The 17,029-nt window shown below is 37.7% G+C and overlaps 1 protein-coding gene across 12 annotated transcripts in view; it reads right to left on the reverse strand.

Moving 5' to 3' along the window:
- Positions 1-17,029, reverse strand: part of HDAC9 (histone deacetylase 9) — a 972,671-nt gene that overhangs the window by 605,487 nt on the left and 350,155 nt on the right. For 8 of the 12 annotated variants that reach the window (XR_011488684.1, XM_070470414.1, XM_070470475.1 and 5 more), the window contains exon 2: positions 7,063-7,131. The exons of the other annotated variants lie outside the window; for them this stretch is intronic. Coding sequence is in view for 7 of the 8 variants with exons in the window: in XM_070470414.1 (XP_070326515.1) it covers positions 7,063-7,131 (69 nt within the window). In the remaining variant the exon portion in view is untranslated. The remainder of the gene's footprint in view (positions 1-7,062; positions 7,132-17,029) is intronic. 12 annotated transcript variants of the gene reach the window in all.

The following is a 17,029-nucleotide window of genomic DNA, read 5'->3' on the forward strand; positions in this document are numbered from 1 at the left end:
CCCTGCTGTAACACCGCTGCCTAGCTTAGAGTTGAAGTCTAGTGAAAGTGTTGAAAGTGTTATTCAGTTGTGTCGACTCTTTGAGAAACTACGGACTATGGCCCCCAGCCTCCTCACTCCACAGGATTCTCCAGGCAAGAGTACTGGAGTGGATTGCCTTGTCCTTCTCCAGGAAGTCTTCCCGATCCAGAGATTGAACCCAGGTCTCCTGCATTGCAGGCAGATTTTTTACTGTTTGATCTAACCGAGAAGCCCTAGTCTAGACTAGAGTCTAGTAGGTGATCAATAAGCCTTTGTTAAGTGGCTGGATGGATAGATGGATGAAGCTGGACTTTCCTTTGGAGAAGGAAAGCAACAATGGATAGATACAGATTTTAAAAGACATAATTAGATTTGTCAGACAGATAGGGCTAAACATTTGGGCTAAAGCACAAAAGCCTGGATGCATGTTTTATTCAGAACCCTTCAAACAGCACTTGTCCAGGGGAAAAGTGGCGAGAAATGCACAGGAGATAAGATTGAAGAGGTAAAAAAGACACACTGAGGAATTCTGATTTTACGATGTAGGCAATGGAGATGGTACCCAGCACAGGGTTATTTCTATACATACCAATTTCTCAGTAAATCCTTACTGAATAAACTGAATGATTTTCTTGCAATAGATAAAGAAATTAATGTTGAAATATGGAGAAATTTATATGTAATTCACAGTCATACTCATCATCAAATGTATCATACAGTATTGAAATCAGTATATAATTCCCTCATTCATAATACAGCAAGAAGTGATTTAAGGTTTACTTTTTAAGACATCATAGGAGTAAGAGAATAATAATAATGCTAGCAGCAATGAGTATACATCAGCAAGGCTTCATTACATACATTTAGCCTTTTTTTCAAAGTCCATTCACAACTAGTATCTCATTTGGTTCTTTCTTGTTTTGGAGTTCACAGTGTTATTGGAAGTATAAGGAACAGGTATAAAAATTACCCAAAAAATTGAAGATAATAACTTTTGGTTAGGTATTAAAATGACTGTCATGGACTAGGAAGCAATAAATGGCAAAACTGCACAGCCGTGGTACGACCATATTAAGGGAGTCATTGTCCCAACTCTCCTGACTTTATCAGACTGTAACCTTAAAAATACGAGAGGAGGAATCCAACAAATCTCTCCCACTTTTATATGATCAGAGAAGTAAAAAAGTCAAAGGCCTTTGAAATTTAATATATTATTTTATATGATCATTAATATCTAACCATTAACTTCCTTCCATCCTCTTCAGTTCAGCGCTCAGTCGTGTCCGACTCTTCGCGACCCCATGAATCGCAGCACGCCAGGCCTCCCTGTCCATCTCCAACCCCCGGAGTTTACTTAAACCCATGTCCATCGAGTTGGTGATGCCATCCAGCCATCTCATCCTCTGTCATCCCCTTCTCCTGCTGCCCCCAATCCTTCCCAGAATCAGGGCTTTTTTCAATGAGTCAACTCTTCACATCAGGTGGTCAAAGTACTGGGGTTTCAGCTTCAGCATCAGTCCTTCCAATGAACACCCAGGACTGATCTCCTTTAGGATGGACTGGTTGGATCTCCTTGCAGTCCAAGGGACTCTCAAGAGTCTTCTCCAAAACCATAGTTCAGAAGCATCCATTTTTCGGTGCTCAGCTTTCTTTATAGTCCAACTCTCACATCCATACATGACCACTGGAAAAACCATAGCCTTGACTAGATGAACCTCTGTTGGCAAAGTAGTGTCTCTGCTTTTTAATATGCTGTCTAGGTTGGTCATTAGTTTCCTGCCAAGGAGTAAGTGTCTTTTAATTTCACGGCTGCAGTCACCATCTGCAGTGATTTTGGAGCCCCAAAAAATAAAGTCTGACACTGTTTCCACTGTCTCCCAATCTATTTCCCATGAAGTGATGGGACCAGATGCCATGATCTTAGTTTTCTGAATGTTAAGCTTTAAGCCAACTTTTTCACTCTCCTCTTTCACTTTCATCAAGAGGCTTTTTTAGTTCCTCTTCACTTTCTGCCATAAGGGTGGTGTCATCTGCATATCTGAGGTTATTGATATTTCTCCCGGCAATCATGATTCCAGCTTATGCTTCTTCCAGCCCAGTGTTTCTCATGATGTACTCTGCATATAAGTTAATCAAGCAGGGTGACAATATACAGACTTGATGTTCTCCTTTCCCGATTTGGAACTAGTCTGTTGTTCCATGCCAGTTCTAACTGTTGCTTCTTGACCTGCATACAGGTTTCTCAAGAGGCAGGTCAGGTGGTCTGGTATTCCCATCCTTTTTAGAATTTTCCACAGTTCATTGTGATCCACACAGTCGAAGGCTTTCGTGTAGTCAATAAAGCAGAAATAGATGTTTTTCTGGAACTCTCTTGCCTTTTCGATGATCCAGCAGATGTTGGCAGTTTGATCTCTTGTTCCTCTGCCTTTTCTAAAACCAGCTTGAACATCTGGAAGTTCATGGTTCACGTATTGCTGAAGCCTGGCTTGGAGAATTTTGAGCATTACTTTACTAGGGTGTGCGATCCATCCTCTTAGAGGTTCCTTAAGGTTTCATTGTTGCATTTTGAATCCACAATGTTACAGAAGGAGTTTCTAGTGTGTGCATCATAATGCCAATACAGTTGGATATGGGAGAAGAAGAAATGGGGTGGGATATGATGAGAAGGTATGGGAGGAAAGGAAGAGGGGGGAGAGGCAAGGGATGGGAAGAGGAGAGGAAAGATTAAGAGAGGCAAGACATGGCATGGCTTCGTGAGGCAAGGTCAGGCAAGGCTAGAATAGAAAATCTCCATCACATATGGTGAAGGTATTATATTAATGAAACCTAAACTTCAGTTATATGAAGTAGTAGTAATAGCAGTAGTGTTAGTCACTCAGTCGTGTCTGACTCTTTGCGACCCCATGGACTGTAGCCAACCAGCCTTCTCTGTCTACAGAACTCTCCAGGCAAGAATACTGGAGTGGTTTGCCATTTCCTTCTCCAGAGGATCTTCCTGACCCAGGGATTGAACCCTGGTCTCCTGCATTGCAGGCAGTTCTTTAAGCCACCAGGGAAGCTCCCTCAGTTAGATGTACGTATGCAAATAAACATAATTTAAAATTCTTTTTATTACTGTTTGTTGTACTCAAGTTTGAAAAACATGAAATTAGGAGAATAAGCTTTAAATTCAGACTCAGGCAACTTCCAGTTTTTGCATTTCTGCCTCTTGGACTTTGACAAACTGACTGCTCAGAAGCCTCAGTTTCCTAATGTGAAACAAAGATGATATTCTTTACATTATAGAACTGTTATAACTTTTAAAATTTAAATGAACTAATGTGTGAAATGCCTATAAGAATTCCTAACACCCCAGAAGCAGTCATAAATTATCAATATTATTTTATATTGTAATCTCTTAGGAAATTTTACATGAATACAACTTCAATGAGTTCTTCAAATATTTTACTTAAATACTGAAAAAAATAATTTAGAGAAGAATCTACTGTATTGAAAAGTCTATATTTGATGTCAGCTGTTAGACTCGATTGGAAATGTATCTAAACAGCAAGAAATTCCATGATTTGGTTTAAAAATTTTTTGAATTTTTTTTTTTGGTGAGTTTTTTTTTTTTTATTAGTTGGAGGCTAATTACTTTACAATATTGTAGTGGTTTTTGTCATACATTGACATGAATCAGCCATGGATATACATGTATTCCCCATCCCGATCCCCCCTCCCACCTCCCTCTCCACCCGATCCCTCTGGGTTTTCCCAGTGCACCAGGCCTGAGCACTTGTCTCATGCATCCAACCTGATTTTTGAATTTTTGCCTCTCCAAGTTTAAACTACACGTCTTACATTCATTCTTGAATTATCTGCAACAGCATGGGGAAGTTATATCAAAGACATATAATCTATATTCATCTTTGTTTTTATTACAAACATAAGTATAAAGTCAGGTTTAAAACACACACACACACTCAAACTTCCACTGGCCATGTGCAACTGAGAACATGGAAAGAAGTACCAGTATCCAATGAAGAGTATCTTTCTACAGATGTGGAAGGATAGGTAGCACATTTGTAACCAAAGAGAAACCAAATACCACATTCTTGAGACATGAGCACTTGGCTGAACTAAGGAAGGTGGTGGTGGGAGGTGTAAGATAAGGAAAGATCATGAGAAGAAAGCGGACAGATTAATTCTTATTAATTTATTATTCATTTTTGATGGCAGACATCTTCCTAGGCATAGGTGATACAGCAGTTCCAAAACAAAGTCACTGCCTCTATGAAGTTTATTTTCTACTCAAGGGTGACAGACTATAAACAACCAAATAAACACACACCCTGATGCTTGGTGATACGCACAGTAGCTGGGAGAAACCAGGGTCTGGGGAAAGGGAGTGTGGGGTGAGAAAGGCTGTGCAGGGGTAGCACTGCTATTTTATGCGGGGTCGTCAGGAAAAGTCTAAGAAGGTGACAACTGAACACAGCCCTAAGATTCATGCATTGAGCCACACAGATATCTGCAACATGAAGTCTATCTATCTGGCCAGTAGGAACAGCGTGTACAAAGGCACCAAACTGGGGTGTGCTCGGCAAGTTGACCATAAGGCAAGGAAACCAGTGTGGTAAGAAAGACTGGCAGGAGACGAATCAGGATGAGGGGAAGTATAGACTCTTACACACTCTGGGGTACACTTCTGCTTTTTACTCTGAGAGAAGTGAGAAGCTACTAGAGGGTTCTGAGAAGAGGACAGACATGGTATCACTTAGGATGCCAGATTTAGAATAAAACAAGGACAAAGTGGGAGGCTGAGGAATTTAGAGTAGAAGCAAAGAGATCACTTAGAGTGATGCAGTAATGTGAGAGACAGGATAGCGACCAGGATCAGGGTCAGGATTACAGCAGAAGTGGCACTACCAGGATTCCAAGACAGATTGGTTGTGGAATGGGAAGACTGTCCCAGTTAAGGTAGATATAGGCAAGTGAAATTCTAAAATGAAGGGATGAATGAGTCAATTATTAAGTAGATAAGAAGGGCAGGAAGAAGGTAGATTTAGCATGCAAATATTTACATTGAGAGAACTCAAAATAAATCCTACCCCTGCTGACTGAGTACTCACTGGTAGTTGTGGGCAGGTACCTTTTCCAAGGTGTCTTGGAAAAGATGAGACTCTAGGCAAGAAAACGACCTATATTGCCTTAAAGGTTTGACCCACTACAACAGAAATTTACAAATAGAACAGAGCCTTCAATTTGAAATAATCAGTGACTAAAGGAAAAGCATATTAGGATATCGTGGTGCCTGCAACAATTGGTTGTTACTCTCCAGCCAGCTAATTCCAGCCAGGCAACGAAGGTAATTGTACTAAGGATCAAAGAGCTGGGCTCCTACAGAGAAGCAAGTGCAGACGTTGCCAATATTTCATCATCCAGAGCTACTTTCCTTCTTTTTCTAATATGAAAGCTATAAAAGGGGGGAAAAGTCCCTGAAAGTGCTATTGTTAAGACCAAAAACTAATTAGTCATTGCTTCCCAAAGTGTTATGTGAAATGTCTCCAGAAATAATGGTCTGCTTTCTCAGATTTTATAGGTTTGCTGAGTCTAGTGTTCTCTGGAATTTCCTGTTTCCCTTGCTAGGGAAGATTGAGTAAACTTTACAAGTCATCTTGAGTAACACAAGCCTTTCAATAAAGGCAATCATTTGCGGATTCATAAAGTATACAACTAGACTTGAAATAAAGATGAGAGTGGTAAATAAAAGTAATTCCAAGATTGTGTATATGAGTGTGACTAAACTGTTTGGCTATTATAGGCCTGAGGTAGGCATTTTATACTCTTTGAAGATACAGAATGAAAAATTCACATTTCCTTTCAGGGTGTTCAGATGTCAAATAAATTATGGTCTAAATACGGTAACCCAATACCCTTAATGTTTATAAATAATTTGGGCCAATTCAATTGTAAATTATATAGATATCCTTGGATAAAAGCTGTTGCTTGATATTAAGTACCACTGTCATTGTGCTTTAGTAAAATATTCAGATTCTATGCTTCTCACTAAGATTATAAAAACTGTATTAGAATTTGTGTAAATGCTGCCCCTGATATGGTAACCCACTTGGCAAACTGGCACTTAGAAAGAATGACAAATGCCTTTGTCACACCAGCTGCCTTCAGATGTTCCCGTGAACAAAAGATAATAAATATAAACCACTGACAATTCTTTTCTAAAACTCTTGATGTATATGCCAATCAATTCCCTGGACTCACCCTACCTGATATAGTCACATAAGGTTCTTAATTATGCCTGACTTATTCAGGGAAAATATTTCACGATTTAATACCAAAAATAAAATGCAAAAACTGAGTCTGCATGTTGGCAGTTGTATATCCACATGTGTGCATGCTAAGTTGCTTCAGTTCAGTTCAGTTCAGTTGCTCAGTCATGTCCGACTCTTTGTGATCCCATGGACTGCAGCATGCCAGGCCTCCCTGTCCATCACCAACTCCCAAAATTTATTCAAACTCATGTCCATTGAGTTGGTGATGCCATTCAACCATCTCATCCTCTGTCATCCCCTTCTCCTCCCACCTTCTCTGCTTCAGCTGTGTCCTACTCTTTGCGACCCTATGGACCGTGCTCTTCTGTTCATAGGATTCTGCAGGCAAAAACACTGTAGTGGGTTGCCATGCCCTCCTCAAGGGGATCTTCTGAGCCCAGGGGTTGAACCCATGTCTCGTGCACTGCAGGTGGATTCTTTACCCCCTGAGCCACCTGGGAAGCCTCTGTATCCACATATCACCATGCAGCAATACAGGGTCTGCTTCCCACTGAGAGGCGGCAACTGTGCAGTCATGTCCGAAGTAAGGAAGAGTCTCTTCTGCTATCTCTTCCCAAAACTGAAAAACATCTACAGGCTTGTAGAAGGCAAGTTAACATCATTTCATTTCAATGGATATGATTCCTAATGTATAAAAAGGACCATCACAAGACATATGATGATTCAACCTATACACATAGATCACAAGGATGGTGTTAAAGATACTTGCAGTTGGATTCTTGAAAGAGCCCAAACCTTGGATGGAGCTTGCCAGAAAGAAACTTCCTCTCCTTGTTTTCTATAAATACAATGCATAATGAGTATTCAAATGTTAACTCTTCAGAATGACAACCCACATAGCACTTTATTCTTCCTGCCAAAGCACTGATATTTTAATATTAACTGGAAAAGGAAGAGCCTCTTCTTGAGCCATGTGTAGGACTTACTTAGATGTTAAAATAGGCCAAAGAGGTTATCTACTTTGATATTTTCAAAACTTAAAATCCAATTTAGTTGATAAAGCTTTAGCAGAGGGAAATCAGAAAGCTCTAACACGTGTCACCTGCCCACTCAGCTGTAAATGGGACTGCCACCTTCAACTCAGCATTTTTCTCTTTTGTGATGAGATGAGTACTTGCTGGGTAATCTTAGCTCCTATCCGATTTCAAAATAGAGTTCTTGTGATATGTCTCAGATGCAAATTATCATTTTACAACCAATTCTGTATGTGCTTGAGCAAAATTTTCTGCAAAAATAATTTTTAAAATAATAATTTTTATTTTGCCTGTTTCTAAAATTTTTAAATCTATCTGGACACAATCCTGCAGGCTGCCTACAAATTCCTGCTCAATTAATTGTATTTAAAGCAAAAAGGTTCAACTTTCTGAAAGCTATATATGACAAGAAAAGAGTGGGTTTGCTATCCTTAGAAATTAAAATTAATAATAATATTTTCATAAGCCTTTCTAAGTAAACGACAAATAACTTTGTCACAAAACATATGAGCAATCTGAATGAAGAATAAAACAGTCTTAATTGGAAAGTCACATCATAGTTTACTATCATTGCTATTGTTTCATTCAACTATTAATGGCTAATGGGAGGGAAATTAGAAATTTAATTTTTTGATGATCTTTCTATAAAAGTCATACAAATCATATAACATCTGTAAAGGCAAAACAGAAATAATGCTAAATGTCTTCCTCTTCTGAGGGATGTTGTCATTATAAAGGAATAAGAAAAAGAATTCTGAAAAATTAAACCACCATATAAACACTATTTATCAATAAGCATAAAAAACCAAAACTTCTAGAATTTATAGCAAACTTGACATTTTCCCTACTTATTTTGTTTTCCAACTATTGAGGAAAACATAAACAGACTCACAGATATAGAAAACAAACAAGTTATTAGTGGGGAGGGGGAGAGGGAGGAGCAAGATAAGATTAAGAGATATAAACTATTATGTATAAAATATATAAGTATAAGGATATATTGTACAGCACAGGAAATTATAGCCATTATTTTTTAATAACTTTTAAGGGACTATGCTGCTGCTAAGTCACTTCAGTTGTGTCCGACTCTGTGCGACCCCGTAGACGGCAGCCCACCAGGCTCCCCCGTCCCTGGGATTCTCCAGGCAAGAACACTGGAGTGGGTTGCCATTTCCTTCTCCAATGCATGAAAGTGAAAAGTGAAAGTGAAGTCGCTCAGTCAGGTCCAACTCTTAGCGACCCCATGGACTGCAGCCTACCAGGCTCCTCCATCCATGGGATTTTCCAGGCAAGAGTACTGGAGTGGGGTGCCATTGCCTTCTCTGATTAAGGGAGTATAGTCTATAAAAATACTGAACCACTATGCTGTACACCTTAAACTAATATTGTAAATAAAATAAATAAAATGAAAACTTTAATAAAAATAAATACATCTATAAATGAGAAAAAAGAAAATATTTAAAGAAAAATATTATTACTTGTTTGCCTTATAAAATATAACTTGAGAAATCAAAGACAAAATGGAGGATGGCTCTACTTCTCCAAAATATAAAAAAAAAAAATTTCACATGTGAAATTTAATTACTACCTTGAAGGAAAGTATCCCAGCACAGTGTCCCAGTAACATGAGAAGGAAGACAGTGGTCGATGAAGTCTGTTCTGTTAAGCAGCTGCTTTAAGCATCTGGTAACATTTCATGAATAAAGCCCTCTCCTAATGGGACATCTAGACCTAGAAAGTAAACTCTCTCAGTACTGTCAGAAATGAAATAAATTAGGATTATTGATTTTCTAAAACTCTAAATATAAATACATACATAGATATTTATATATATATATATGAGTACATAAAAATATATAGAATATACAGAGAACTATATAAACATATAGAAAGAAATACATAGAATAAAATATTTCAAATGAACACAGAAAATACCCAAAAGGGCTTCCCTGTGGCTCAGGGGTAAAGAATCTGCCTGCAATTTGGGAGACGTGGTTCGATTCCTGGGTTGGGAAGACCCCCTGGAAGAAGGCATGGGAACCCACTCCAGTATTCTTGCCTGGAGAATCCCCATGGACAGAGGAGCCTGGCGGGCTATAGTCCATGAGGTTGTACAGAGTTGAACATGACTGAGCAACTAATCACAACACAAATACCTAAAAAAGAAATTGAAAAAAACTATTTGTTGAAATTTTCACTCAGCAAAACCCTACAAAGGTGTTAAATTTTAAACATTCATAAAAATAATCAACACTTTTTTTTAAATAAAAAGTTACCATTTCTGACTAAACTGTAGTGTTCTGGGTAACTGGATTGTAAAAAACAAGTATTAATAAAATTCACTATTTTAAACTTGTTATAATGTTAGATATAATGTGTCTCAATTACCTAAGAGCAGTCTGCTATACAGTAACTTTGTTAGAAAACGGATGTAATCGTAGCTTTTAGCTCAGTAGAGATCTTTCTTTCCAATTACACTTCGGGGCATATACAGCAACATTGGATTGGAAGTTTTAAAACCTAGCCTCTCCCTCCTCAAACTCAGGACTGTAGAGAAGCAGTGAAATTATTAACATAAACTCCAATAGGAAATGAGTCTAGAGAGGGGGAAAAACAACCTTCAACTCAGTCCATTCCAAGGTTAGTGGCAGTTTGGGGTTATTTGTGTGTGTGTGTATGTGCTAATGACAGGTTGGGTTGTGGCCTGCTGCTACTTCTTCCAAACCCCACGGTGATTCCTTCCTTTCCCATGACCTCTTGCCAGACTTCTGCTTTCCTTCCCCACAGGCTTGGTTTCCCTCCGCTTTGAAGATTTTGTTTTGCAAAATCAGTGCCTCACTCTTGCCTATTAGAATGCTCTTTGGAGACCACCACTAGTAGTCAATGGATGGAAACTGCGTGAAATGGAGTAGCTTCAGATTTTCCTCATGTGTATGAATATTGGTTTATAGTCTATTTACACTTTGCATATGCATTCTCCAACCAGGCTCTCTTACCTGCCAATATTAAATCTCCTGTTGTGATTACCTGGTTGATTGTTGATTGCCAATGTCTTCTCCTTATGATCCTTTCTCCCCAACAATTACTCTCCACATTTTCTTTACTAAAATATCATAGGATTGAAAAAAGCAACAAGATAGGGGGAAACTAAGGAGAATGGGAAGAGTTTGCAGACTCTTTCCTTACCACTTATTGTCCATTAGAAGACATACACTAGGGAAGAAAACGTCTTTAGTGTACTTGGAAGGAGAATCAACCAGAACTAAAGCATGCATTTCCAGATGTGAGAATGTGTCCTCTTTCTATCATTTGGGGAAATAAGTGGAGTAAGAGTAGAATGATAAGATCTACATTTAGACACAGTGAGAAAACACAAGAATATAGAATCCTAAAAATAGATTACAAAGAAGAAAATTACATTATGCTAGCCACAGGAAAACAGGGTTAAGGCATTAAAGATATACCCAAACCAGGAGTCTCCACCACAAGGATCCCTTCTGGGGTCGGTCCAGGGCTCAGCCTTCACAAACAATAACAACCAGACTTTTAAGATTTAGTGCCGTCCTTACAAGAGACTGTTTTCACTCAGGGCCCTCATTAATCTTTTGCATTCACTTTGAGTCTAATCACGTGGCGAGCTAAGGTTAAGAGTCTGTTCTTGGGGAGCTAACTGCTTACTTGTGAGGTAAACTCACTCATCCGTGACACTGAGCTACCAGGAGGGCAGTGAAAGAAATAATTTAGGAAATTATGCCCTGGAAGTTTCATGTTATGAATGTGTGAATCTGTCTCTGAGCTTCCAAGTTATCTCACTTGGGGAAAAGTTCCTGTATCTTTCCAGACAGAAAAAGCACTGTATTTTTTTTTGTGTGTGTGTTTCTTTGTGTTTTTAAGAGACATCACATTTACCAATTTTACTGCAAGTTTGAAGATCAAGATTTGGGGGAAATTGTTTTGAAATTTACTTGTTTCTTATGTAGTCACTTTTAAATTATTTTGTAAAATTATTCTAAATGTGGAATATTTTCTTGAAAACACTACAGAATCAATCAGCTAAGCAGTATTTTTATAGTCCTCTAATAATATAGTTTTTACTAAGAATACACAAATTTAAAGGGAGAGGGATGGGACACAGTACAAAAGGAACATTTGAACCTTAAAGTGAAAGCAAATCAAGGCAAGAAATCAAGGTGACATGGTGTGTATCTCACCATGTCCACAATATAACCGTACCTTTACATTCTCTGTTACATCTGCCTAGAATGCTCCTTCATCAGATCTTTGCACATCAGCCTTTTTCTTATTCAGATATCAATTTAAATGCCACCTCCTTGGAGAAGCCATCCTTGATTGAAAGCAGGCTTTCAGGTACAACTTGACTTCTTCACTTTAATTTCTCCTGAGCAACATTCCTACCTGGTATTTTCTTCAATCATTTTATTCCCCACACTCTACCCCTAAATTAAAACATGAGCTCTATAAGAGCAGGACTCTTTCTTTTTCACCTCTGAGTCCCTGTTATCCATCAAAATGTCTGAGAGAGATTAGATATAAAAATTTGTGGAGGCAAAGAATAAACAAATAAATGAATGAGTACTCCAAAGAGTTTACTCATTCTGCGGCAAAAAAATTTACAAGTTATTAGAATGAAAAATCTATATCGATAAGAAACTGAAGTATCACGGATACAAGGCTGTAGACAAAACCATAAATGAAGCAGGAACTCTGTTTATTGTGGATTATTATGCCATGACCTAAACTTCAAATCCAGAGTGATTTACTAAGATTCCACTATTACAGATGATGTGAGCACACTAAACTTCGATACTGTTAGCTCTGGCAATCACAAAAAGTAACACGAGACAAGTCAGTGATTTCTGCAAACAAAATAACTGCAGAAAGTACACCTATTCCTGGGCCTGTATTCAGACTTCATGTCAACAGTCTAGAAAGATAAACAAATCATCCTGCGTAATTAGATACTATGCTTGTCCCAAGTGCGGGAAACTACATTTAGGAAGAGAATGTTTGTTCCTGCCTGGCCTTCTAAACAACTCCAGCAATTTATCTAATCTCAGTGGTTTATGAGTTTTGTTTATCTCATTGAAGTCCGCTTCTCTGTTCTAAACATTTCTGGAAAACAGCAGAGCTCTTCCTTTCCACTCACAGTGCCTGGCTGTGCCTGTGGCTGGAATCTGCAGGTGCAGGCCTCAGAGGTTCATGGACAGCCACCAGTGAGAGCTGCACCCTTCCCCGAGCACAGGAAGCAGGCTGCAGGAGCTTTTCACAGTAAAGGTGAATGCTTCTAGTTTCTACCGAACCTACTCAGTGACATGTCCTTGCAGCTATTTTCACAAAGACACCAGAGAGCTTTTATAAAAATGGAAATAATTTTTTTCTTCATCTTTTTTTTTCTTCCATTAATTTTTATTAGTTGGAGGCTAATTACTTTACAATATTGTAGTGGTTTTTGCCATACATTGACATGCATCAGCCATGGATTTACATGTATTCCCCATCCCGATCCCCCCTCCCACCACCCTCTAAATTTTAGGAGATCTTAGCAAAAGAAAAGATTTATTTAAAAATAAATAAAACAGGTCATGGTCATGCTTCTTCTGGAATATCTGTGTCCTTTGCTTTTCAAGACTTTTCAAAGTTCTAATAGGCTTATTTCAACACCAGAGTATAATTTATCGTTAGCAACATTCTCCTCTTTAAATAAAAAACTCTGTGTAATAATAGGAGCAATAAATAGTGTGTAGAATAGTCATTTGCTCCCCTTTGGAGATTCTGAACAGTGTCTGGAGAGAGACATATTGCCACAATTTGGGAAACACTGAAGCTCGTCTCCTCTCCTGGAGGTAGTGGGGCACCAGGTGTTTCCCTGACACAGAGCTAGAGTCTTATCTAGAGCTTTACCTTAGCTATGGCACCTTGGGCAGTTATTTACTTTCCTTAATACTTAATTTCTTTATTTTTAAAGTAAGAATAATGATGAACATGTCGCAAAGTTATTTTATTATATCATCATTGAAATATTATTATTAATGTTGTCATTGAAAAGACATTTTTCTCCCTGGCTGTGATGGTTAATTTTATGTGTCAACTCCCCTGGGCTAAAGGGATGTCCAGATAACTGGTAAAACATTATTTCTGGGTGTGTCTATGAGGATATTTCAGGAAGAAATTAGCATTTGAATCAGTAGATTGAATAAAGTACTAGTGGACATAATCCAATCTGTTTAGAGCTTAACTAGAGCAAAAAGGCAGAGAACAGGTGAATTTGTTCTTTTAAGCTTCACCTGGTGCATCCATTTGCTGCCTTCAGACATCCTGGTTCTCAGGACTTCAAACTCAGGCTCATGCTACACACAGCCTATTTTTCTAACATACTGGTCATGTGTTCACGACAGACAGGGAAGAGACCAAGTCAGCTCCCGGTTTCTTGTCATACAGTAAAGATAAACAATATTGGGAAACAATAAAAATCAATCACCAGTCTCTAAATACTGCTTATAAGTACTGAGGTAAAAATTGAGTTGCTTAGTCATTATGGAATAAAGAATAAAAAGGAGCTACAAAGATTACCCAGGTTGACCATTCAAATACGTCCCCTTGTCCATAAAGATTCTATGAGCTGTAATAGCAAAGCATACTATCTTCAAGTAAAATGATGCTCCAAAAGAGAAACTTAACCAGCTTTCCTGAGTAATGTTTTATGGTAATCACTATTCATATAAAAATGAGTAGAACTAAAGTATTTGAACATAGCCAGAGAGGTGTTTCTGGAGTACCCAGAGCAGTAAAATGAAAATTTTATGGGGAGTGAACATAGGATGACCCACTTATACTTTCGCCAAGTGTTTACTTTAAAAATAAAACATAACACCTCACCATCCATCTGCTATCTTAACAAAGTCAATAAAGCATGGAGCTTTATCATTAAAAAGGTAGAAAAGACTAGTCAAAAGTAGGGTTTTTAATTTAATAAATTCAGTTTTATGAAAAACTCTTTTTTTTTCTTATTCTTCTGTGTTCTGGTACAAACATCCTAAAAATCTTAAAAGATAAGGACTCATCTATGGATATAACTTTGTGAACCACCTACATCATTTTTTAGATTGCCCACAATAATTTTATTTCATTAATTTATTGAAGAAAAATTTAGATGTTTGTGTGGATATAGTTTTTGGTTTATATGTTTTTATAGTTTTAATGAATAGCTTTTTGTTTTCTGAAAAAAATAAGTACAGAGACAATTCAGCAGCCAAACTACTAGGATTTATTCTCCTTAGTTTTGCTTTCTGAAGCTGAAACTTTGGTATCCAGTCTCAAAATTTTCCCACTTCACTCTGCAACCAAGTATCAAGGAACTTTTGCTTTCAACTTGGATGAAGTAACAGAACTCAATTTACCCTTCTGCCTAAAACAACTAAACTCTGAAGCAAAACCAAAACCTGAAAAATGGCTTTCAAGATCCTGAGCTCAAGGCAACAAAGACTACTAATCCTAAGAGATGAAAAACAAATGAGGTGAGCCCTACAATTTGTCCACGTTTGTTGCCTTCAGAGAGTTTCTAGGCCACAGAACAGAGAGGGAAAGCCCCAGGGGAGCCTGATAGACTACCAGACATGAGAAGACAGACTGGAGATGCCACAGAGAATAAGGCAGCCAGATTTTTCATGAGTACTGAATTCATTCATTCAGAGTACTGGAGGGAGGAGGAGAGCTGCACAGAGATGGAACTCTAAAAATCAACAAAGAGTTCCCATTAATCATTTACCAACTATTACACATGCATGGAGAAATCACTTGAGTGGGGAAAGAACACCTGAAAAACCTAGAGAAAAGACTGACTAGCACACACAGGCTAGGAATAGTACCTGCTTCCATCATCCAGGCCAAACAACCTCATAATATAAAAAGCATTGGGAAGAGTACCCAAAATGGTGTTGTATCAGTGCACGCATTCTGCTAAGTCATATCTGACTCTTTTGTGACCCCATGGACCATAGCCCGCCACGGTCCTCTGTCCATAGAATTTTCTAGGTAAGAATACAGAAGAGACTCACCATTTCCTTCTCCAGGGATCTTCCCAACCCAGGGATCGAACTCATGTCTCTTGTGTCTCCTGCATTGGCAGGTGGGTTCTCTACCACTGGGTCACCTGGGAAGCCCCAGTATTGGGAAATAATTAGTCCAAAACTAAATACTGATCTATTTCTACCAAAAAGTCCTTAAATGTAATTAATATTTGAAAGTATAAAATATTTATGTGTAACAGTTTACTGTATCCTAGCACAAAGCAAGACTTAAAGGAATACAAAAATATTCAAAATCCAACAAGTTAAAATTCACAATGACTGTCTTCCAATAAAAAAAATTTCAGGCATTCAAAAAAAAAAAGGGAGAAAACTTTGATCCATAATGAGGATAAAACCTAATCAGTTGAAACTAACCCAAGCATTAAACCAGATGTTAAAAAAGAAAGACGAGTGATTTAGACAGTCACTAAAACTAATGTACATGTTTAAAAAATTAAGTGGAAATATGGAAGATAAAATAAAGAGAAAAACTGAACCTGAAAGTGAAAATTACAATGTATAAGATGAAAAATACACTGGATGGAATAAATGGCAAAAAGTACAAAAGAAAAGCTTCATAAATGTAAAGGTACAGCAATTGAAATTATCCAAAAGAAAACACAGACAGAAAAGAAATAAAATAATAATTAAGTATCAATTATCTATGGGACATCTTTAAGCAGTCTGATATATATGTAATTGGAATCCCCAAAGAAATGGGAAAGGAACAGAAAAATATGTGAAGGAAATGATCCAAATTGGATAAACTCGGTAAGCCCACAGAGCCAGGCTGAGTGAGCTTCAAGTACAAGAAGCACAAGGAAAATTAAACTTTAATACATCATATTCAAACTACTCAAAATCAATTTTAAAGAGAAAATATTTTCTAAGTCCAGAGGAAAAGATACGCAACATACAGAGTAACTAGGATAAGAATGAAAGCAGATAGCTCACTGGAAACAATACTAACAAGAAAATATTGAAACAACTTGTTTAAATTTGGAAAAAGAGAAGACACAAGAGTGACATCACTATAGATTCTGTAACTATTACAAAGATGGTAAGGCAATACTTTGAACAACCTTTTTCAAATAAATTGGACAACTTAAAAAAAGGACAGATTCTTTGAAACACTAACAAAAGTCACTCAAAAAGAAATGAGTAACCTATGTCTATTACAGAAATTGAATATTTAGTTTAAAACATTACCAGAAAGAAAACTCCAGGCTTAAAGGGCTTCACTTGTGAATTCTGTCAATCATTTAAAGAAAATGTAATACCAATTCTATACAACTCCTCCAGAAAATTGAAGAGGCGATAATACTTTCCAACTCCTTTTATGAAGCCAACATTCCTTTGATACTAAAGCTTAGTAAGGATGCTACAAGAAAAGTATACATTAATATCCCTTATGAGTTTAAGGGAAAATATTCTAAATAATATTTTACAAATTGAATTAAACAATATATAAAAAGAATAATATATCATGACTATGCATACATGCATGCTAAGTCGCTTCAGTCATGTCCGACTCTGTGCAACCCTATGGATAGCAGCCCACCAGGCTCCTCCGTCCACAGGATTCTCCAGGCAAGAATACTGGCTAAGTCAGGTT

The sequence above is a fragment of the Odocoileus virginianus genome, chromosome 1 (genome assembly GCF_023699985.2).
Source record: "Odocoileus virginianus isolate 20LAN1187 ecotype Illinois chromosome 1, Ovbor_1.2, whole genome shotgun sequence".
NCBI classification, from domain to species: Eukaryota; Metazoa; Chordata; class Mammalia; order Artiodactyla; family Cervidae; genus Odocoileus; species Odocoileus virginianus.